The sequence below is a fragment of the Eptatretus burgeri genome, chromosome 6 (genome assembly GCF_056783735.1).
Source record: "Eptatretus burgeri isolate ZD-2024b chromosome 6, Ebu_testis_v1, whole genome shotgun sequence".
NCBI classification, from domain to species: Eukaryota; Metazoa; Chordata; class Myxini; order Myxiniformes; family Myxinidae; genus Eptatretus; species Eptatretus burgeri.
Genome location: NC_140966.1, coordinates 48,119,702 through 48,144,744, shown reverse-complemented (window position 1 = coordinate 48,144,744; position 25,043 = coordinate 48,119,702). Strand labels below are relative to the sequence as shown.

The following is a 25,043-nucleotide window of genomic DNA, read 5'->3' as shown; positions in this document are numbered from 1 at the left end:
TGTTCAATTTGAGGTACTACACGATATGGTTCCAAAAACTTGAAAATTTGACCTTGGGGTCAAATATGTTTGACCTCAGGCGCTAACCATGAAGGTCAAGGCCAATCGCCACCAAAAACTAATCAGCAGAGCGCCAGACCATATACTACATTCCCATAAAGTTGAGATGATTAGATTAAAATTACTCAAAAAAAATAAGGGTTTCGTCGACTCCCCTGATTTGCGACAGTGACCTTGACCTTCAAATTTTTATGTGCTGAAAGGGACCTCTATAGGCCTCTGATATGCAAAGTTACAAAAATCTCCAATGATAACTGTGCTCTGCAGAGTGATTAATACGTGATTACAGACAAAAAAAAAAAAAAAAAAAAAAAAAAAAAAAAAAAAAAAAAACATATGAAGGTCAAGGCCAATCGCCATCAAAAATTAATCAGCTGAGCGCCAGACCATGAACTATATTCCCATGAAGTTTGAAGACGATCCGATCAAAATTACTCAAAAAATAAGGGTTTCGTCGACTCCCCTGATTTGCGACAAAGTGACCTTGACCTTCAAAATTTTGTGTGCTGAAAGGGACCTCTATTGGCCTCTGATATGCGAAGTTACAAAAATTTCCAATGATAACTGTGCTCTGCAGAATTTTTTATACGTGATTACAGACAAAAAAAACAACAAAAAAAAACATCTTGCAAAAACTTCGTTTTGGCAAGATATATATATATATATATATATATATATATATATATATATATATATATATATATATATATATATATATATATATATATATATATATATATATATATATATATATATATATATATATATATATATATATATATATATATATATATATAAATAAAACCACCCACAAAGGCTCATTACCTCTGTCACTGTAGGTGGACGGAGGTTATGTTTTCACCCATCTTTGTTTGTGAATAGGATCTCAAAAAGTTGTGGATGGGTACAGCCAAAATTTGGTGGACAGGTTGGGTGTGTGACAAGGATAAATAGATTAATTTTCGGTGAACATCCGAATCCAGATGCAAGCATTTTTTTTTTTTAAGTGATTCTTCACCATTGCGATCGGGCCCAAAAAACAATACATCACGATACTTCAAAACGTTGTGGACGAATGACAAAACAAGGTGGAAGAGTGTTTGGTGAAAATAACAAGCCAAATAGATTTTGGTTCAGGTCCGGATCCAGATCTGACCGATCAGCGAGATACAAAACAAAAACTGTTCAACCTCACAGAGGTATGCGCTCCACCGAGTGCCACTAGTTTCATCATGTTATGGTTTCCCATATATGCGTATCTGCTGCCACCATTTTAAAATTGTCAGTTTGCAGCGTTTTCCATCCATAGGGCTCACTTGGGCGGCCGCCTAAGTCAATTTCTGGCTGCCCAACTGCTTTAAAAAAAAATTTTTAAAACAAGAAAAAAAAAAAAAAGATTTAAAATATTTATGGTGAAGATACATACATGCTAAATATAAGATATGTTGTAAGTGAGAATTTTTTTTACAAAATTGATGCCAAGATACTAATTTGTCTCCACTTGCATGCTCAGAATGCCCCAGAATGCACCTAAAATTGCTAAATTTCCTGGGAGAGGACCCCCTCTCCCATTCTCCCCCCTGCGCTCACTGATCGTGGCCGCCGCAGGCCGCAATTATACATGTTGGCAGTTTTACCCAAGTCATTTTAAAACCCAGGGAAAACCCTGAGTTTGTAAGCTTGGTGTTGGGTTAACGGTTGAGGTGGCTGGCTTAAGATCTTAGGGTCTTGAGTTTGAGCCCATCATCGCAATGACACCAGGTGGGTTGACTCATTTTGCCATCCTAAGAAGGATGACAGGCTGAGTACCAGCTTCCAGCCATGGCATTGCAAATAACTTTTGTGGCTCCGTGGTCCTCTGAATTTTGACACTGATTTCTCCCAGTGGCACATACTCCCTTCTGGACTTGGTAACAAATTCTCCCACCAATGTCTCATGTTCCTTTATTTTATACCATCTCATCTGTAGTCATCATACCTATCTACAGAATCCTGTGGTGAGGCAGGTGCCTTCAAACAAGTCGACGTCGCTTCCTGGAAGGCAAATCTGACTGAAGGAATTCTCAGATCATTCCACAAAGCTTGGGAGAAGCGGCACCTCAGGAAAACCAAAAAAAACATCTGGCCAACCTAAACGATGAACTCTCAAACCAGTCTCCTTCAAAGACCTGGTGGAACCTTGACAAGTCTGTCTCTGGTGTATGCTCCCTCTCAATCCCTTCCATCACTTTGAATAGCACCACAGCAGAGTATCATTAGAAGGCTGAATGCCTCGATTTTCTTCCAAATCTTGCACCCAACCCCTCACGACACCTAACCTACACTCATATCCACCACTTCTGGACACTGGCTTTCCCACTTGAGAAGGTAGAGATGTTTCTGGCAAACCTCAAATCCAATTCTATGATGGGCCATGTATGACATCAGTGCATGTGTCCTAAAAGACCTGCTCTGCTGCCATTGCTCATCCTCTGTCTGCTCTATTTACTTAATCATCTTTCCCTTGCCAAAGAGGGTATTGCATTTGGGTCCATTTGTCTATACAGAATGTGCCAACATAGGCCACAACCACCACATGATGGTAGCCAGTAGTACAATATTACAATCAATTCATTTTTCAATGAAGTACCTCAATAAAGTATGGACGATTAGAATGCAGGAACGTCTTTAAAATACGTAATATAAAACAACGCAAAACAAGTCTGGGTGAGAGTATACAATCTGATTGCTCATTCGACTTCTCTCTATGTCAATTTCCATGTCTGGAAGTTCGCCAACATCACATTCACACATAAATGGTGCAAAAACATATCCTCTTGACTACAAGCCAATAATCCTGCTTCCAGTTTTAAACAAGGTGATGGACTCTATCATTGCAGTTGACAGGAAATCTTTCCTTTTCTCCAACAGCCTGATCTTAGGTCAGTTCAGTTTCAGACCTGGTCATTCTACCTTGGACATGTTTCTCCACTCACAAGGGATGGAAGCCCTCAATCTCAGATGTGAGATCAGGGCCATCTCTCAAGCATTTGATACAATCTGGCACCCCACCTTGATCTCCAAACTCTGCTTATGGCACCCAAGGCCACATCCTCTGAGGGATTACCGACTTCCTCCACTCCCATATTCAGCCTGCAGATCTAAACGGGATCTTCTCATCTCATCTCTTCTCTCTGTTAAGGCTGGAGGGCCCAAAGGCAGTGCTTTACCCAAATTTGAACTCTTCAGAGTCGAGTCTGTATCAAGCAGAGTTTGGCTGCCAAACCTTAAATTAAGTAATCACAGTATTTTACAAGTGTCTGCAGTAGAAAAGCAGAGGCTCGTTTTTAAGGAGCATGATCGTGGTTTTTTTTTGTTGTCGAGGTCATGTATGCACATTGCACATAGAAACGTATGTGTAAAGCTGTGGATTTTTGGGGATATAGTCTTGGCTCACGGAAGAGCTAGTACACAGAACAGATCATGACATTACAGGACAAAAGGAGCAGTAAAGAGAGGGGGGGCACCAACAGCAGAGTTGAAGGCCAAGTTAAGTGTGGAAGGATTGGCAGGCAGGGGGGGGCAAGAAAGGACATATGGAGATGGACAATATGGATACAGAAGGAAACTCAGGAGAGTGGGGGGGGAAGGAAAAAAAAAAAGACATGGAAATTTGGAAGAAGGGGGGAGCTTAGGGTTGGGGAAGGAGAGAAGGGAGAAAACATGATGGGAATGCAATGAGATTGAAGAGAACATTGTGGAACCAACTTCCACATTAAGAAAAAAAAAAGGGGGGGGGGAAACAAATGAGTTGAGGTTTACAGTGATTTGATTTACAGTGGCCTGCGATAATATTCACACCACCCACCCTCCCTCCAAAGTTTACACATTTTGAAACCACTTCAAAATGAAAGCTATTAAATATATATATATATATATATATATATATATATATATATATATATATATATATATATATATATATATATATATATATATATATATATATATATATATATATATATATATATATATATATATATATATAGTTACGAATTCTGGCCTGCCCGGAATGCGATCGGCCACATAACTCAAATCGCGACGCGTCGCCCACCGGAACGGACAATTCAGTCGTGACCCTCTTGGAACTACCGCCAAGGAGCTAGCCACGGGTGGGGGTTTAACCTCACCACAACCCAGTCCGCATTCTACCCACGCGAAATAGGGTGAATCGCCGAATGTCGAGAGACCTAAGTACCCGCGAGGGTAGCTTACCGAGGAGTTGTACGCCGCCGCAGGTCGACTCCGGACACGAACCGCTTAAGCGGCTCGTTCGTGCTGTAGGGATAACCGAGCGGAGCTATCGCCGACCTCGACAGTTCAGATTATTTATTGGGTGTCTACACCCACTATCAATCCCTTACGTGATGCAAGATGGAACTTTCATATGAAGGAAAGGACGCAACGAAACAGGAAAACAGTTCAACAAGCAAGTAGTTTATTACACACGCAGACAAGGCACGTATTTACAGCCATACAGTGAAAGCAAGCAAAAAAGAGTTACCACCGAATAAAGCAATGTGCAAGCACTTATTCAGGTTTACTTAAAAGACTGGCACCACACACACATTTACACAAAAAAAGCAAATAAAAGCCACCCTCATAGGCAATGGGGCAGACAGGTCCGTGGACCAAATGTACGTGGACCAAATGTACGTGGGACCTGGGTGAGTGGCCAGGACCACGAGACCGAAGGTGTCTTTACCCACGCCCTCGTGGCTCGATGGCGGGCTAGCCGCAATGTCAGTGTAACGTGCCTGACTCCATGCCCCTGGCGTGGTCGGTGAGCTCCTTTTGGCATGCGTTGCGCAGGCACGTGTTGGTCGGTCGACACCACGGTTGGGGTGGGGAGCAGACGGGGTTACCGGCACTATCTCAGTGCGGATGGGGGAAATTGTTGATGCTCAGGGTGGAGAGAGGGAATGGCGGACGCTCCGTCCTGCTTGCGGGGCCTTGGGACTGCACCGACTCCGGCGAACTCTCGCCCCTGAGCCCTCTTCCGCGTCCCTGCTTCACTCCGCGACCCGTCCCTCGACCTCAACTCCGAGCTCCGTCCCCTTCGCCGTCCAATCCCCGCAAACACACGACTCGGACTCCACTCGACCAGCCAGCCCAGCACACGCGTTTTTATAAACCGGGGGAGGAGCGTGTATGTAAATTCGCGGATCAAAACGCACTTGGAGGCGGGGCCACGCCACCCGACGTTCAGCCATTGGTCGGGCAAAAAGGGGGCGTGAGCCTCTCGATCCGAATTTCCTCCAAAAAGGAATCCACATGCATCGTGCTTGGGGGCGGGGCCGCACCGCCCGATGCTCGCCCATTGGACGGAGAAAAAGGGGGCGTGAGCCTCCCCTGATCCGATTTCCTCTCCCGTAAAGGCATCCATTTGTACTCGCGGCTTGACGCGTTCGGCAACAATCACCGAACGGGCCCTGGACAGCACGACGTTCGGTGTGGTTGATGGTTGTGGAAGGAGAAAGGCGAAGGTGGTGGGGGGTTTGCTGTGGTGGTTGGTCCAAAATAATGATAGATAAAGAAAAATGGCCAACTCAAAGCGTCGCAGCCCGGATGAATCACACATATTCCCTTTAAACAACGGGTGTGGACTAACTACACATGAACTTATCGATATATCTAACCTGAGGACCTTTCTGGTGTATTGCAAATTTCCACAGCCGCAACAATATATATATATATATATATATATATATATATATATATATATATATATATATATATATATATATATATATATATATATATATATATATATATATATATATATATATATATATATATATATATATATATATATATAGTCATGCACCGCATAACGATGTTTCGGGCAACGACGGATCACATATACGACGGATCTGCCAGCTCCATAATGGGCTGAAAAATTCCTATTGCCGAGTGAAGTAGCCGACGAAGCGGTGCCAGTCGTATAAAAAATAGCACATACAATTATGTACAGTACATAATACTTCATCATGATAAAAAAACGACAGTGTGGCCCCATTATAATGCGATCGTTGAGGTCCATAAAAATGTCATTGCAAAAAAAGCAGGGTCGTGCTAAATCGGGATTCAAGGAAATCGGCTTTCAAACTGAAACAATGTTTGCACGTTTACCTTCGAGCAAGTAAATTACCTTTGAATTGAAGAATTTCGCGAATAAATCATTGTTGTTACATTCGAAATTAAAACACTAATTTTTAATGAAGCTTTTTATGTTGTTAAAAAACAATCGCACTGTTCCAAAAATATATCACACAATTGACAGGTGCTCATTTCCTCATTTGTAAATTACAACATCGATGCAATGATTACGTATTTATAAAATCCAAACGCCATTTATTCACCTTTCTGTAATTGATGTGAGAGGAGATTGTAAGCTGTCACAAACACACATGGTTGTCATGAACAGCACAAAGGTAAAACTAATGGGTCTTCCGTCTCTCTTGGATGTGTTGCAATTGCCGACAGTATTCAGTATAGTTACATGCTGTACAGGTTTGTCGCCGAGGAGCAATAGGCTATACCATATAGCCTCGGTGTCGAGGTTTGTGTAAGTACGATGTTCGAAAACTAAAACGAATATATATATATATATATATATATATATATATATATATATATATATATATATATATATATATATATATATATATATATATATATATATATATATATATATATACACATACATACATATGATGTTCACACGACGACGACGTCGGTTAACTATGCAATTCTCAGAACGTAACCCTGTCATTAAGTGGCGCATGACTGTGTGTGTGTGTGTGTGTGTGTGTGTGTGTGTGTGTGTGTGTGTGTGTGTGTGTGTGTGTGTGTGTGTGTGTGTGTGTGTGTGTGTGTGTGTGTGTGTGTGTGTGTGTGTGTGTGTGTGTGTGTGTGTGTGTGTGTGTGTGTGTGTGTGTGTGTGTGTGTGTATACACATATACACACATCACACATATGTAATGGTCCAAACTTGAGGTAACACTCCATGACAGAATCAGCATCTAACAACCTCTTATTAATCAACTGCATGTCCTGCAGCATCCCACCCAGGAACTTGACCGTAGGTTTGGACCTCAAAACCTCTTCCTTCTAATCCTCGGAAACCTTGGTAATAAGCTCCCGAATCATCTTCAGTGAGGTCCTCAGCATGTGAGGCGATAAGAGCATACAACGCCTCAGACTCCATGTCATCAGTCTTCCACTCCCACTTGCCATGCCAACCTGACAATTTTATGCCTCTCCTGTTATCAGGACAACCTCTGAAGTTCTTCAGTGCCTCGGGCTTCAGGTTGTGCCAACAGGCATTGATGGTGAAGGCCCTCACCTCATCTAGGGACTCCTATTGTGCAGATATGTGTATACATATATACACACCAGACAGACACACACGTAACGTTTCAAATACTTATTAGCACAAACACATGACAAAGATGACAAGGACTTAAAAGCCAGTGCTCAGTGGAGTCAGATGAAGACAACACAGGTGAGAGTGCTGATGAGCCATGCACCGAAAAGGAATGCAGGCGAGGGTGCTGAAGCAGGTGAGGATCCTGACGAGTCGCTCACCGAGTGGGATGTTGGAGAGGCAGGTGCTGATGCTCCTGAAGTGGACAGACCAGGGCAGAAAAAAAGAAAATAAAATCCATGATTGTGAGCTGCCTGGCAGATTGCCACCGGTTTCAATGTAGCTCGTATGGGAGCATCAAGTCATCCAACCACCGTTGAACTTGAAGTAACGCTCCATGACCGGATAAGCATCTAACAGCCTCTTGTTAATTAACCACAAGTCCTGCAGCATCCAACCTAGGAACTTGACCGTGAGTTTGGACCTCAAAACTTCTTCCTCCTAATCCTCGGAAACCTTGGTAATAAGCTCCCGAATTATCCTCAGTGAGGTCCTCAGCATGCGAGGCGATAAGAGCATACAACGCCTCAGACTCCATGTCAAAGCCTTCCCCTCCCACTTGCTATGCCAACCTGACAATTTCATGCCTCTCCTGTTATCAGGACAACCTCTAAAGTTCTTCACTGCCTAGGGCTACAGGTTGTGCCAGCAGGCATTGATGATGAAGGCTCTCACCTCATCTAGGGACTCCTATTGCGCCATGCGTGGGCTGTGTTAAACTCCTTCCGACGGTGAACTCGGGATCACCCATTGTAAATCGCATCCAAAATGCGGCAAAAGGTGCGGCGGGTACAATAGGTTTTGAAAGTGGAGACCAACTACCCTTTGATCGAGCGGCTTGATCAAGGAGGTGGTGTTGGGCAACAGGAAGATCACCTCGACATTCAGGTGAGCCACCTCCAGGTCCCCAGGATGGCCAGGAACATTGTCAATGAGCAGGAGAACCTTGAACGGAAGGTTTTGTTCCACCAGGTACCTCTCCACGTGAGGGATGAAACAGTTATGGAACCAGTCCATGAAAATTGCTGCCATCACCCATGCCTTCCTGTTGGCCCTCCAAAGCACAGGCAGCATGTGCTGTTCTTACCTTTCAGAACACGTGGGTTCAAGGAATGGTATAACATTATGGGCTTCGTCATACAGTCCCCTTTTGTGTTTGCGCAGAGAAGTGATACCCAGTCCTTTGCGGTTTTGAAACCTGATGCAGTCTCCTTGTGCTTGGAAATAAAAGTTTGCGTTGACATTTATTTTTTTTCAAAAATGGTACTGTCTCCCTGTTCAACACTTGCTCTGGCAGGTACCCCTTCTTGATGAGCTGCCGAAATTCAGCAGGGAACATTTTGGCCACCTTGTGATCCACGGAGGCACACTCGCCTGCCAGTTTGACATTGCGGAGACTGTAGTGCTTCTTGAAGTGGTCAAACCATTCCCTGCTCTGTTTAAAATGGATTGGGGCTGGTCGTACCCACATCCCTCATGCCCGTATCACTCGTGCTAGCGCCACCCGTGTACATACACATCGCTCTTGTGCGAATGAAAGGTCCACTTAAAGGCATGTTCTTTTGCGGGTGTGTGTTGTCCTCAATTCATACACTGAAAACCTTCTCCATCCTTTCTATGTGGACATCCCAGACATGGGTGAACACTTCGGTGCCTGGTACCGTGCTCACCACAACACTTTCTCAGATGGCCTTCTCGGTCTTCCGTATGTAGCGAATGGTGTATTTGTTTATTCTCTACAGTTTGTCCACAGAGACCACACACTGTCCTCTCGACAGCTGACCCAGCAGATCAATTTCAGGACTTGGGCTCATCAGTTTATTCTGCCTCTTGGAAGTCGATGTATCTCTGGCACTGGTCTTGCGCTTGGGAGCCTTGTTTTATCAATGAGTAAATAAGCAGAACGAGAGGCAAAATACCGATCAAGGCAGCAGAACGAGAAGAATGTTTGAGACCCAGGACATATAACAAGTAATCGTGTAGAAATTGTGGGTAGGTGCGTGAGGGGTGAGTAATCTGCCTGTTTGTGGGGGATGTTGGCGGATGATAATGTTTTACTCAGCTGGAGATAGATGTGGTGAAGCATTTTAATTAACTCACAGGAAGGAAGGCTGACATCTTCAACAGCTCATAATACATGTGGGGAAGCATCTTTATAATGTGAATGGTGGAAGAAGCCGCACAGCTCAGTTACAGCATGGCTGGAAGATATGTTTTACAATTGCATTATGTGAAGAGCTCATGCAATGTCAAAGCAAGTCACAATTTATAAACCACAAATAAATGGGGTCCTCCAGAGAAAGAGAATTAAAACCAAAAAACCCCGAAAGGGATGCATAGAGTGAGATTGCAGACAATGACGATACACTCACGTCCATTGCCACTACTACGCACAAGCATTGTGCATCTTGATCTCTGGCACGAGATCCATCATAATAAAATGTGTGCGTGTATGTCAGTGAGTCTCCTCCACAACTCCAAAACCATGAAACCTGTCAGCCTGAAACTTTGTACACATCCAGAGGGAACTCCAAGCGAGTGTACGAGTGAATACTGGGCGTTTGGATCAATTAAAACACCCGTTTTGAAGATAAAGGATGTAATTAAGGCCATTAATTATCATGCGCATCCTCGGACACCTTACTCCCCATCGACGGGGTCTCAATTCAGCATTTTGTTTTGGCCCGTTAAATAATGCCTTTACTTGGAACAGGCCACAGCAATCTAACGACAGTTTTATTTATTGGTCCCCCCCTCCCCCCACCCACACCACTTTCCTCACTCATCGAATGCCGATGAAATCGCTCGATGCATTGCAATGCTTATAAACGTGTGGAGACACCAGCATTTGTGACTTCATTTAATTTCCGCACATGCCATAACCTCAAGAGTCTATTAAACAAAGCCAAATTACAAAATGTAAGCTCCAGAATTGAACTTGGCAGCAGTTCTGATTTATTATTATTATTTTTTTTTTTAAACAAAGTGTTCATTTACCCAATTCGGGAAGTTTCACATTTCGGGCGTCTCCGGGGAGGTATTCAATATGACGGATCGGCGATCGTTAATCACGAGCTAAACCAACCACTTCGTTGGAAGACTGAAGCCACTTGGTTGTTCATTTCGGTAAAAGTACCCATTCTTTCAATTTAAACATCGATTGGACATATGCTTCGCCGGTGTGGACCCCACAAAAGTTCCACAAGATGTCTCATCCACTGAAAATGTACATTTTAATTATTTTGAAGACATTGCTTTGTTCAACATCTTTGTGCGATCTACTTTCATAATCCACCCCTCACTTTGACATCGATACAAATAAAAACAAGAACAAGAAGCGAATACTTCGATATCGCGTGGCTGGGGGGAGTAAAAGTCTAGATTAGGAATGATGAAACAATTTTGCAGTTATAAAATCTAAATGTAGACAGTGAATTAGCATGCATGATGAGTTTTGACGGTCGACAAATTTCTATATATAGCACTCAGATCAAAAGGGACGTACGTACGCGGCCATAAGTGTGTCAGAAGACACAGGACAGAATAGCCAATTATATAACAGTGCGATGTAAAAAGAGCAATGAGAGATTGCAGACGCTCATCAGGACTTGTGTGTGGTGCATGTTGTACTGGTGCATTACATGATTAACTCGAAGGGAACTCGGTAGAACGCATATCTCCGCCACGCAATGCCTGATCAACGAGAACATATTGAGGCCAATACATTTTTTGAGCCCAATCAATGGTAAAGAATCACGTTTTAAAATTTTTAGTCGTTGGAATCTGCATCCGGATCTTCACCAAAATCTAATCAATTCGTCCTTGTCACACAATTTCATCCGGATCCATCCACAACTTTTTGAAATGTCCTGTACACAAAGGACAGACAGAGGAGTGGAAATACCCTTGCCACCGAAGGTGAAGGAGGTCAATTAAACTTCAACATCTTCATACACAGTTACCCCCCCTCTCCCCCCAAATAAATTTTAAAAAAAAGGAAAAAAGTCAAATGAATCCCTCAAACAGAATAATCGACCATAGAGAAAACAAGATATTGAAAAAGTAAAAATAAAAATGCACGAGCTGTCAACCAATGTTGCTCACCAGAAGATGCAATACCAGCATGATGAAAAAACATCAGTGCATGTTCCAGATCAAACCGGTGGTGGGTAGAGATCGTTGGGAGGGAGGGGGGGGTCGGCGGGTCGGGATCGCGGAGGGAGGGGGGTCGGCGGGTCGGGATCGCGGAGGGAGGGGGGGGTCGGCGGGTCGGGATCGCGGAGGGAGGGGGGTCGGCGGGTCGGGATCGCGGAGGGAGGGGGGTCGGCGGGTCGGGATCGCGGAGGGAGGGGGGTCGGCGGGTCGGGATCGCGGAGGGAGGGGGGTCGGCGGGTCGGGATCGCGGAGGGAGGGGGGTCGGCGGGTCGGGATCGCGGAGGGAGGGGGGGTCGGCGGGTCGGGATCGCGGAGGGAGGGGGTCGGCGGGTCGGGATCGCGGAGGGAGGGGGTCGGCGGGTCGGGATCGCGGAGGGAGGGGGTCGGCGGGTCGGGATCGCGGAGGGAGGGGGTCGGCGGGTCGGGATCGCGGAGGGAGGGGGTCGGCGGGTCGGGATCGCGGAGGGAGGGGGTCGGCGGGTCGGGATCGCGGAGGGAGGGGGTCGGCGGGTCGGGATCGCGGAGGGAGGGGGTCGGCGGGTCGGGATCGCGGAGGGAGGGGGTCGGCGGGTCGGGATCGCGGAGGGAGGGGGTCGGCGGGTCGGGATCGCGGAGGGAGGGGGTCGGCGGGTCGGGATCGCGGAGGGAGGGGGTCGGCGGGTCGGGATCGCGGAGGGAGGGGGTCGGCGGGTCGGGATCGCGGAGGGAGGGGTCGGCGGGCCGGGAACGCGGAGGGAGGGGGTCGGCGGGACGGGATCGCGGAGGGAGGGGGTCGGCGGGCCGGGATCGCGGAGGGAGGGGGTCGGCGGGACGGGATCGCGGAGGGAGGGGGTCGGCGGGTCGGGATCGCGGAGGGAGGGGGTCGGCGGGTCGGGATCGCGGAGGGAGGGGGTCGGCGGGTCGGGATCGCGGAGGGAGGGGGTCGGCGGGTCGGGATCGCGGAGGGAGGGGGTCGGCGGGTCGGGATCGCGGAGGGAGGGGGTCGGCGGGTCGGGATCGCGGAGGGAGGGGGTCGGCGGGTCGGGATCGCGGAGGGAGGGGGTCGGCGGGTCGGGATCGCGGAGGGAGGGGGTCGGCGGGTCGGGATCGCGGAGGGAGGGGGTCGGCGGGTCGGGATCGCGGAGGGAGGGGTCGGCGGGTCGGGATCGCGGAGGGAGGGGGTCGGCGGGTCGGGATCGCGGAGGGAGGGGGTCGGCGGGTCGGGATCGCGGAGGGAGGGGGGTCGGCGGGTCGGGATCGCGGAGGGAGGGGTCGGCGGGTCGGGATCGCGGAGGGAGGGGTCGGCGGGTCGGGATCGCGGAGGGAGGGGGTCGGCGGGTCGGGATCGCGGAGGGAGGGGGGGGTCGGCGGGTCGGGATCGCGGAGGGAGGGGGTCGGCGGGTCGGGATCGCGGAGGGAGGGGGTCGGCGGGTCGGGATCGCGGAGGGAGGGGGGGTCGGCGGGTCGGGATCGCGGAGGGAGGGGTCGGCGGGTCGGGATCGCGGAGGGAGGGGGTCGGCGGGTCGGGATCGCGGAGGGAGGGGGTCGGCGGGTCGGGATCGCGGAGGGAGGGGGTCGGCGGGTCGGGATCGCGGAGGGAGGGGGTCGGCGGGTCGGGATCGCGGAGGGAGGGGGTCGGCGGGTCGGGATCGCGGAGGGAGGGGGTCGGCGGGTCGGGATCGCGGAGGGAGGGGGTCGGCGGGTCGGGATCGCGGAGGGAGGGGGTCGGCGGGTCGGGATCGCGGAGGGAGGGGGTCGGCGGGTCGGGATCGCGGAGGGAGGGGGTCGGCGGGTCGGGATCGCGGAGGGAGGGGGTCGGCGGGTCGGGATCGCGGAGGGAGGGGGTCGGCGGGTCGGGATCGCGGAGGGAGGGGGTCGGCGGGTCGGGATCGCGGAGGGAGGGGGTCGGCGGGTCGGGATCGCGGAGGGAGGGGGTCGGCGGGTCGGGATCGCGGAGGGAGGGGGTCGGCGGGTCGGGATCGCGGAGGGAGGGGGTCGGCGGGTCGGGATCGCGGAGGGAGGGGGTCGGCGGGTCGGGATCGCGGAGGGAGGGGGTCGGCGGGTCGGGATCGCGGAGGGAGGGGGTCGGCGGGTCGGGATCGCGGAGGGAGGGGGTCGGCGGGTCGGGATCGCGGAGGGAGGGGGTCGGCGGGTCGGGATCGCGGAGGGAGGGGGTCGGCGGGTCGGGATCGCGGAGGGAGGGGGTCGGCGGGTCGGGATCGCGGAGGGAGGGGTCGGCGGGTCGGGATCGCGGAGGGAGGGGGTCGGCGGGTCGGGATCGCGGAGGGAGGGGGTCGGCGGGTCGGGATAGGTGGGTCGGGATCGCGGAGGGAGGGGTAGGTGGGTCGGGATCGCGGAGGGAGGGGTAGGTGTGTCGCGATCGCGGAGGCTGGGGGAGGTGGGTCGGGATCGCGGAGGGAAAGGGAGGTGGGTCGGGATCGCGGAGGGAGGGGTAGGTGGGTCGGGATCGCGGAGGGAGGGGTAGGTGGGTCGGGATCGCGGAGGGAGGGGTAGGTGGGTCGGGATCGCGGAGGGAGGGGTAGGTGGGTCGGGATCGCGGAGGGAGGGGTAGGTGGGTCGGGATCGCGGAGGGAGGGGTAGGTGGGTCGGGATCGCGGAGGGAGGGGTAGGTGGGTCGGGATCGCGGAGAGAGGGGTAGGTGGGTCGGGATCGCGGAGGGAGGAGGTGGTTGCTTCTGTTATTAATGTGCAGTAAAATAAATGGAGAATGTAACAGACGGGATGTTCAAGTAACGTACGGTGTGCAGCGATCGCTGAAGTCGTTCGCCACAGTCTCGATCCCTCCGGTGCGAGCAACAGCGACATAGCAGGACTGGTAGCCCACGTCGAAGCCTACCACCGACATCTTGACCGCAGGATGCACTGAAGTGTAAAACGAAAATCCAACGACGCAGTGAACGGTCCGCGGGAACACGAATCCAGAGAAGAAATGGCGCGCTGAGCAATCAGTCAGCAATTCAGGTTGGTCGTGATGACGACGACGCGTGTTCTCCAAAACAGTGTGGAAACTTCGAGAAACGCCGAAAACGCCGGTCCGAGCGTCGCCGTCAACGAAACCGCATTAATATTAACGACTCACTGCAGCACCCCGGCCTTATAAGTATTACTCACTAACAACCGGGGAAGATTCACGTCAATCCTACGTCATCACGTACGACCCTGAATGGTCCACTAACTTTCGGGGGGAGGGCGTCGAGAGGAGCTCGAAGAGCGCAAACGATTGATTTATAATAAATAAATCGATGTATATAATATATTTTTTGTTAATATCCATTATTTGAGACTGGATTTGTTAGATTTTTTTCGGATGTCGTTATCTCTATCCATCCAAACGGCGACCTCGTTACCAATACACCTCCTTGACGACGAGTGTACAAAACGTTTCACCAAATGCATTTCTCGTGTCCGTCATTTGTTCTTTGAACGTTTCATCCGACGAGAGCTCAGAAAAGTAAACGTGCGGGACATGAATTGATGCATTGAATGTATATTAATCTCGCACGATTCATATTTATTTTATTGACGTCATAAATTCATTTATAGTACATTTCCCTGACTCATCTTCCAAGGAAAGTGCCGCGCGGACCGTTCCCCGTCACACTTTACAAACACGTGGTTTGAAATAGACCGGACAGCTCAACGGTCAAATATTTATACCGATATCTTAACTAGCACTATCGATGAGAGTGTGTAGTAATGTTAACGAGGTGTGGGTAATTTATCGCGAGCCGGGATAATTATCACAGCGCTGTATTCGGTGCCCGGCTGGTCGTGTTCAAATTGGCGTGATGACGTCATACGTTTTGCGAGGCCCGTCAGCGCACGCGAAAGCTCGTGAAGGTTCCAGAAAGTAAGTGGCCATTTATCGCACGTGTGGTGGCGCCACCACGATTTATTTAATATAAGTAGTCACCTTCGGAAACACGTCTGATTAAATATGTTATTTTTTCAACTCTCTGATTAAACACCCTTGGGTTGGGGTAAAATACGAAATACTGACGCGATGATTAATCGTCATTTTGTGTGACGACTCGGGAAATTGCAATTTCATAAACACCGCATTGCGCCCTTCCCCCCCCCCCACAGCCTCCTCAACGTGGAGAAACCCCGGTTTGGGCTTCAATAACGTAGTATACTTATAGTTGGCGGTTCATTAACGGTCTCTTCCCGTTGCTCGTCATTGAGACAGTAACAGTAATCCACCATTGGCGACAGCTCGCTGTGTCCGCACTGCGGAAGGATCGAAGGACGGTTCCACGACGCCAGCCGATTGGGCTTGAACTCGGGGGTTACACAATGGGCATTGTTTGGCTGAGTCGCCGGACAACTAAGTGGTTATTAACTGCTGGGCCCGTTAGGCCACCGAGCCAAATCTTCATTGTTCTTCACAGCCTTGTGGCCTACCTGCCTGCTGTGCTGCGAGAGCATGAGCTTGCCTTTCACCAAGCCCAGATGTGCTTCGGTGGGGTGGGGCTGAGGGGGGATTGTACGTTCGTTATTGGTTCGCGGGCGCCAGCAGTGACCACTATTTTCCTTGTGTCTGTGTGTGTGACTCTCTCCAGAGCAGAGCTCCATGACGTTTGATGCGATCTTGATGAAACTTGGACACAAGCTAGATATCATGGTCTTGTGTCGTTTTGTATGAGGGGCGTCCTACGCCCCTTGTGGGCGGATCCACGCCCACTTGAACCTTTTTTTTCTCCATTTTTTTTCTCGCAATTTAATTTCCTAGAAGCTGTGCGTAATGTCCATAAGTACAACATATAAAAAATCCGATTTGATTTGATCAATTTTGACGGAAGAGATAGGTTTTTATGGTAGGGCTTCCTCAATAATGCCCGTGAACCATCGTCGCCTCCCAGCTGTGGTGTATGGGCAAAGAGTGCTGAGGGGCCAAATGATAATGCTGTTATTGTTTTTCATATTACTAGTACGGGCCCGGATGTGCAGCCCTCCCTCGCCCCTCTCTGTCGCCCCCCTCTCTCGCCTCCTCTACTCTCACCCCCCTCTCTCGCTCCCCTCTCTCGCCCCTCTCTCTCTCTCGCCTCCTCTCTCTCACCCTCCTCTCTCGCCCTTCCTCTCATTCCCCCCTCTCCCGTCCCCCTCTCTCGCAGATATTGGTCGACAGATAGTTGATTAGGCTAATTAGTTATATTGAAATTTGTTAGTTCGATTAGTTAGATAACTAATTAGTTAGTTAGATTAGGCTAATTAGTTAGATTGAAAATCAGATTGAAATTGATTTTAGAAGTTTGATCTCGACTTGACCTTTGACTGTTTGACCTCAAATCGTTGGTTTCCTAATTCAGTGATGCACTATGCAAATCCTGTTCAAATTTCAAATCAATCAGATGAAAAATGATTTCAGAAATTTGACCTCAAGATAACCTTTGACCTCAAAATCAAAAGGCTTCTCAGTTGAGACTACCTCTACAACTTAGTAAAGTTTCATGACAATCGGTTTAGGATTGTGACCTGGAGGCGACTGACAGTCAGGTGTGAAAACATAACCTCCATCCACCTTCGTTGGCTGAGGTAATAACAAAAATAATGACACCATTGCAACAAAACATATTAATTAATCAACTCAGAAGATCATGATGATCATTTTGGTGTATCACATTCCACATCAAAACGCTCTTGGAGAACTCCACAAAAAACATTTCACACACACAGCACCTCATCGATTTATAGCAGATAATTATTGAATTCAACTGTTTAGTTGTTGAGGACTTGGACCAATCCACGATGCAGAACCGTCCCCAACGGAACTTAACATTGTGTTACCACCACTCCGCTCTTTACGCCTCTGAGAAAGAGAATTATTGGTTGTTCTCGAAACGTCAAGCGTTCATAAATAATTTATTGTTTTACCACTAAGTTTGGTACTTTTTACCCACATACACATGTACTAGCGAGGTACCTGAACCGAGCATGGGTGGGAGGCCAAAATCTCAAAAAAAAAAAGGTTTTGAGAAATTTTATGAAAACTCCCACCTATTTTAGGACATGGGCCGGGACCCCAAAAGCTGCACAGAAAATTTCATGGGGCTGGCTCCAAAACTATGGGATTAGTAGTGTAAAATCAATGTACCTTTTGTAAAGAGTTGACTATTATGTGTGGGTACCTTGGTCAAATTCTAAATTCCTTGCTTGATTGAGGGCTGCTTTAACAGCACCTTATCCAGGGTAAACTTCTCAGCTTTGAACATGTTCACAACCAAGTCGTGTGCACCCCTGATGCCCCCTAGAGGGGTATGTGAGCTATTGAGATCATTAACAATATCCTGCTCCCACCCCTGGTCAAGGGATGGTCTGTTCCAGGATAGCACAATTCTCTCCCAAGATTTATATTAGGCAGTTACAGAACTTCAAATTATGGACATGACTCATGCTTTTGCTTATCAATGTGCATGGTAGTAAAGGTAAGAACTTGTAACTGTTTCAGTGGAATCAGTTTCTTTTGACTGATGTGTTTGTCTGGCCACTGATGCACATTAACGTTGACACAGTGCATTGTACAGAACATGTCTGGGCTCCATCTGTGATGACTCATGTGGGCTCGATGACTGGGTAAGTTGGTTCCAAGAAAGCTGAAGGTGTCATGAAAAACATGTTAATCATTGCAGCCACTGCTTGCATTAAAAGACTTGCCAGATGTTAATAAATACTGATGCTTTATTTGAAATGGTGAATGGTTTTTCTTATGAAGTGACTGATCATTTTTATCTTTATAAATAGCAAACAGCAAAAACATCCACCAGACTCCCTGGGAGGGTTGTTTTACAAATAGCCGATCAGCCTGGGGGGTTGGTCGGTATCAAATTGGGGGAGAATGCTCATAGTGATTTTTGGGATGGTGTAGACCCCTAGAGTTAGAAAATATGTGATAGCATTGTGGCAGTGGCAGCTTTATGGGAGTTATCCCCCTTTTTCCAAAATGGCCACGACATAACATAAAAAAACCAACATAACTTCAGTGATCTCCTCGACAGTCCACAATTATTAGAGTTGATGATCCTGTGGAGAGCCTTCACGGAACACCTCCGCCACAACAATGGGGAGCTATCGGGATATTGGATGTCATACATAGACATGGTAGAGCACGTGATACTTGGCCTTCTGCGTGCTTCTCGTGAGGGAAACTGGGATTTGCACATAAATGCCATTAGAACTTTGATCCCATGGTGTTTTGCCTACGATAAGGTCAACTATGCCAGGTACCTGTCTGCATTCTTTGCTCAGATGACAAATCTTCCCGAGAAGAATCCTGATGTACATAGAGACTTCCAGGAAGGTCATTTCTCGGTGCAGAGGTCCAGCAATAATCCCTTTGGCCGGATACCTGTAGATCAGACAATTGAGGTTATGGTGAACAAGGAAACTCAGACTCCTGGAGGCACGTCACGGTTCAGCCTAAAAGCAGGAGCCATCAAAAGGTACTACATAACAGCAGAGTACCGCAGTGCATTTATTGGACACTTAAGAGATGTGGTGCATGGTAACTAATCAGAACTCAACCATGCTGATCTACAGCAGCCCAGAATCCAAAAAAGATGAGGAAACAGTGTCGGCAGTCGTCAGCCTCATTCAAGCCTGGGTCAACCCATTCTCAGAGAAGCAAGACCTCAATAGCATTTCGACTGCAAAATCGGCACCCAGAGACATTGCCTCTGACCTGATGAAGGCATGTGATATTGGAGAGCAGAGTTATGCCACTTTCCAGAACGAGAGACTGGAGAACAACCCATCAGTGAAACCATTTCACGATCCGATGAAAACTAACAAGCTGAAGACATTCACAAATATGTGTAAGAAGAAGGTAGTGAAAACAAGTGGTAAGGACATAATCTTGAAAGCTGACCGGTCTCTGTTTGGTCGCATCATAGTGATGGCACAAGGGCGCAATCTCACGATGGAGGACATCCTCTCTCACCCCTTGGGACCACTACCCTGGGCTCTCTCTACCCCAGACGGATTACTCAGGAAAACAAACAAAGCTTCCTTAGCCACTACTTTGCAGAAGAATGTGACAGTAGCAGACCAACTCCCACAAAATCTGGCTTCTGTGGTCGATGGAATGAACTTAGTTCAAAGAGTAAAGGGTGATCAAGCTACGTTTGGAGACATTGCCACTACAATACTGTCTATGGCATTGCATGAAGGAAGTAAAAGTACCAGAATAGATGTGTTCGACACGTATTGAGAGAATTCTATCAAGAACAGTGAGAGATCGGCATGAGGTGAAGAGACTGGACACCAGCTGCAGGGTATCACAAGCGTACAGATTGTGAGGCAATGGGGAAGTTTCCTGACAGGACTAACTAACAAAACCAGTCTGATTAGCTTCATTGTCAGTGAATGGAGGAAGCCAGTGTACAGAGAGAAACTACATGAGAAGATTCTGTATGTAACTGTAGATGACAAATGCTGCAGAATTACATCACAGGGCAGTGAAGAGGTACCAGATCTCCAGTGCCAGCAGGAGGAAGCAGATGGGCGCCTACTTTTCCATGCTGTCCATGCTGCTAGAGAGGGCTACCAGGCTGTAGTGATATACGTAGAGGACACAGATGTCTTTATCATGTGTTTGGCATTCCATGACAAGATAGGAGCTCCGTTATTCCAGAAATGTGGAACTAGAACCAGAACTAGATTAGTTGACATCGGGAAAGTCGCTGCCACTGTCAGCATAGATGTCTGCAGAGCTCTTATTGGTATACATGCATACACTGGATGTGACACTACCAGTGCTTTCGCAGGTAAAGGGAAGGCAAGTGCTCTAAAATTAGTGACCAACAACAGGGATATCAAGAACACATTCACAGAGTTGGGCTAGGAATGGGACCTCTCCTCAGAACTGATGAACAAACTCGAGTGTGTCACATGTCTCCTCTATGGCCCCAAAGCAGCATTCACCAAGGTCAATGATCTCAGGTAGAACTTGTTCTGTGTTAAGAAAGGTGAGATAGAGTCATCAGCTTCCACCCTGCAGGGACTGCTTCGTCAAACATGCACAAAGGGCAAACTACCAGGCTGGAATATGGAGAAGATGTCTTGAGCAAGACCCAGGTGTACCAAGTCCCATTGGCAGAGGGTGGAAAATTGACATGGATGGAGCCGAGAAATTAATGGTAGTGGATTGGATGGATGGTCAGCCAGCACCTGAGGCTATCTTGGCCCTACTGGCCTGCAAATGTTCAAGGAAGTGTACGCTGCCAAATTGTGTATGTCTGGCAAATGGACTTAAGTGCACTGATATGTGCAAACTGTCAGACTGCGAGAATCGGTCATCAGATGATGTGGAGAGTACGGACGAGGATGACGATGTGGATGCCGATGAACAGTAATTATTGACAGTAAATGATGAGTATTAGAGTCATCATGTACATTTCACTACAGTTGGATATATCATACCTGTATTTACCTAAAATATTGGAAATGTACACCAAAATCACTGTCTTAACTGTTCTGGGACCTTAAACGCGGTCATTTAAATGTGTCTGTGGCCATTTTGGTGGCCATCTTGAATTTTAATATTAAGACTGTATCCAATATTTTAGGTAAATACAGAAATGATATATCTGACCCCTCAAACCTAGTCGTAGACACCAGTATCACTGCTCTAGGTGGTCTAAAATCTGCTATATATAGGGTATTGAGCATTTGGCAGCCATTTTGGAAAAAGGGGGATAACTCCCATAAAGCTGCCACCGCCACAATGCTATCACATGTTTTCCAACTCTAGGGGTTTATACCTTCATAAAAAACACTATGAGCATTCTCCCCTAATTTGATACTGGTGACCAAAATTTCGCACCGGGGCTGATCGGCTAAAAGCAAAAGGGTGCCATTCAAATTACATAACGCATGAGAGGGTGTGGTGTATATCTCAGTGTTAAGGAGTGCTACATGGGGAGGGGTGGGTGGGGGTGTTTCCAGTGCCATTACATAATGCTAAATCAATCAAGAGGGTGCTAGAGGTGTTTTCTTGTGATAACACTGGGGGAGACCATCCCCAACTAACCCCTCTCCCCCTCCTCGTCCACAGGTTTTGGATAGTGGAATGATCCTTAAATATGAGGGTTAGCTGCGTAAACTGTCATGGACCATCCGGTGGTGGTTGTCGAGGGTGAAGTTGGTTAACTGGTGTAATGGTTATCCTTATAGATCCTTCAAATCACTGGTCAACACGATTTCTCTTGCATGGGGTTTTTCAACGGAATCTAGCTAACTATTGGGTGCTTAATCCAAATCAGTCATTAGTTTTTGCCTATCACATCAGGTTTTTGAACTATGAAAAATCATTATTTTTGAGAAAACAGGAATTTTACACTCGAATTTGAAAAACACTGTTGCATTAGAAGATCGATAGATGCAAAAATGTTTACAATGAAAGGTACCTACTTCAATTACAATATTTAATCATACATTAACATATAATTAATCCATGCTTGCTTGCAAATATTTTTACACATTTTCTCGATATTTTTCAATGTATGAAAAGTTTACAAATTTCACTAAACTAAGTTAAATAGATAGGTGGAAAAAGTTCCCCTTAACATGGTGTACATCACTTAAATACAAGGCATCACTCAAGCTCAAAGCATTTTTCTGAGTTTTGTGACTTTTCACGACATTCAGAATGCAGCAATAATTGCAAAAATATGCCAATATAACAAAATAAGCACCGGTACTTGAAAGCGTAAGTATCCAAAGGCACAGGTGTAATCGTATTAGAACATAGTAAACCTCCTCTTTGTGGACAATCGCTTATGTACAGCATCCGGGACATCCCTCATCAAACTCCAGCAATAATGTGCCATCATATTTGAGTCCCAACGACATTGATAACGTTGTTCCATCACTTTAATGTCTTGATGGAAACGTTCACCCTGTTCCTCGCTTACATCTCCAAGGTTATGTGGAAACTCGCTCAGGTGACTGTGCAAGTAGTGCACCTTGATGCTCATTCTGTACCCCAGCGCTCGCAGACTAAGGAGCAGCTCCTCCACAATCTCTCGGTAGTTGTCATCTTTCTTGTTCCCAAGAAAATTCTGCACCACATTAGTGAATGCATTCCACGCTCGAGCTTCGACAGCGGTCATCGTCGTAACGAAGTGTGGATCCTTGAGTAATGTTCTGATCTGAGGTCCGTCGAATATCCCTGTTTTTTTCTTCTCGTCGCCAAGACTCGGAAAGTTTGAACATATGTAGCCAAAGCAGTCTCCATTGTGACCAAGAGCTTCAACAAACTGCTTCATCAGACCGAGTTTGATGTGCAATGGTGGAAGGATAATATTTTTCCGATCAACCAGTGGTTCATTAATGATGTTCTTGTCACCAGGTATCAAACTATTCCTTGATGGTCATTCCTTTCTCACCCAGTGCTCCTCCTAGCCCTACTGTCCCAGTAGCATAGGAAACAAGGGTATTTGGTGTAACCTCCTTGTTGCCCCAAAAGGAAGTTCACCATTTTCAAATCCATACAGATCAACCATTCATGATCGTGGTACTTCAATCGTTCAAGTACAACCTTGATGTTTGCATACTTCTCCTTCAGGGTCACTGAGTGTCCTATAGGGATGGATCCATAGATGTTCCCATTATGAAGTAAAACACATTTCAAACTTCTTTTCGAACTGTCAATAAAGAGTCTCCACTCACTTGAATGATACGCAGGCAATCCCATAGAGAGAAGAAGCCCTTCAACATCATTGCAGTATACAAGTTGACCACCAGAGTGGAAGTACTTCCTCAGTTCTGCCTCTCTGTTGCGATAAAATGAGACACTTGTGCCAGGTTTGAGAAGGTTTTTCTCTTGCAGTCTGGAAGCCAACAACTCGGCAGAATGTTTTGGCAAATTCAAATCTCGGATCAGATCATTCAATTCAGGCTGACTATACAGAGAAGGTTGATCAAAAAACGAATCCAATGGCTTGTACTCTGCATCTGCTTCTTCATCATCATCATCGGATAAAGATGTGGATGAAGTAATTGCTTCCTCATCAATCTCTGCGAGCTTGGCAAAAACAGGTACAGGTATTTCGTCACAATGAGGAACTGGCTGTATAGCAGAGGGTATGCTAGGGTATTTCATGTATTGCTTGTTTTTCTTATTGAATCCTTTGACATTTACAAGGCAGAAGTAGCAGTCATCTTGGTGGTTTTTTTTGGTTCTCTCCAAACCATCGGCACACCAAACTTGAGCTTAGCATTCTTTCCTTGAGACCATGATCTCAGAGTTTTGACACAAGTCGTGCATACTTTATGAGGGGCCCAGTTTTTGTCCTGGTCTCCAAGCGGTACTTTAAAGTAGGCACGGTACACTCTCTTGACGAATGTGGTGATGTTGCGTCTTTGAGGTGCTAAAGTGAAGCATCCACAGATATAGCAGAAGATATCTGGGTCGTTACAGCACTTTCTTTTCTTTGAAGGTGTAGACATAGCGAGCTTACAGTGTAAGGTACCAGGTACCGGAATAAACAACCCCACTGAGTCAGCTGTGCCCGCCCACTGAGAATCGCGTAATACAGTAATGCTCGCGTCTCACGAGATTAGGTAGAGTCTTAGCAGATTAGGTAGTCTTAACAGCAGATTAGGTAGTCTTCATTGCGGCAAATCACAAATACGTCATAGACGTAAACTACTGATGCATATGTTGATTCTTTTAAGAGAATCAGACAACTCCACTTTGCTCATGGCAGGCTGTTTACCATAGGGGCTGTTTACAGCTACGGGTACTCGGAATAATCAAGCTTTTGCTGTTTTATCCTCACCAAGATTTCCAGACTGGATGGTCAACTTTTGTAAAAATCCATGAATATGGAACATACAGATAGCACAAAATCTTGATGTGATAGAGCAAATCTGAGCTCAGATTTGGATTCAGCAGCCCAAAATTAGCATTAAAACAGTTTCCAAAGTCCATGCAAGAAGAAAAACTATATTTTTGTAGACCAATGTATCATGATGCAATCTCCTGGTGAGTCAGAGGCACCATAGAAAACCTCTCCCCCAACTGTCTTGTGGGTTATCCATGTTGGAGTAAGATGAGGCAAAAAAAACTCCGATGTAACACCAATGGGCTGGAGAAGCTTATTTGGCTTGGTTGCCAATTCTCCTCGTAGCTGATGACAACAAACCTAATCCACCCTTGGTAGCAGTGGTGATGCACCATCGTCATAGCCAATTGATAGTATGATGAGCTTGCATGACAGCACCAGTGTTCAAGCTTCTTTATCTCATAGTTTTACCAACTTTTATGACAATGAGCCCCTAAACCTGCGAGGACGAATCTCATCTGAACTTTGCTGCGTGAAGAAACCTTTGTTTCTTGTGCAGCTGAACTGTCGTAGTTT

The 25,043-nt window shown here is 47.2% G+C and overlaps 1 protein-coding gene and 1 long non-coding RNA gene across 5 annotated transcripts in view; one reads left to right on the top strand and one right to left on the bottom strand.

The window, feature by feature from the left end:
* LOC147024717 (heat shock 70 kDa protein 4-like) overlaps nt 1–14,824 on the bottom strand; it is a 106,842-nt gene extending 92,018 nt beyond the window's left edge. Inside the window, exon 1 of the mRNA XM_085884898.1 lies at nt 14,421–14,824. Within this exon, the coding sequence (XP_085741024.1) occupies nt 14,421–14,527 (107 nt within the window). The 5' untranslated portion in view covers nt 14,528–14,824. The remainder of the gene's footprint in view (nt 1–14,420) is intronic.
* Nucleotides 14,825–15,265: 441 nt separating this feature from the next.
* Nucleotides 15,266–25,043, top strand: part of LOC147024716 (uncharacterized) — a 15,740-nt gene continuing 5,962 nt past the window's right edge. The window contains exons 1-2 of one of the 4 annotated variants that reach the window (XR_015059175.1): nt 15,266–15,532; nt 18,207–18,255. This is a non-coding gene — a long non-coding RNA (uncharacterized LOC147024716). The other 3 variants (XR_015059174.1, XR_015059172.1, XR_015059173.1) reach the window with 3 other exon arrangements.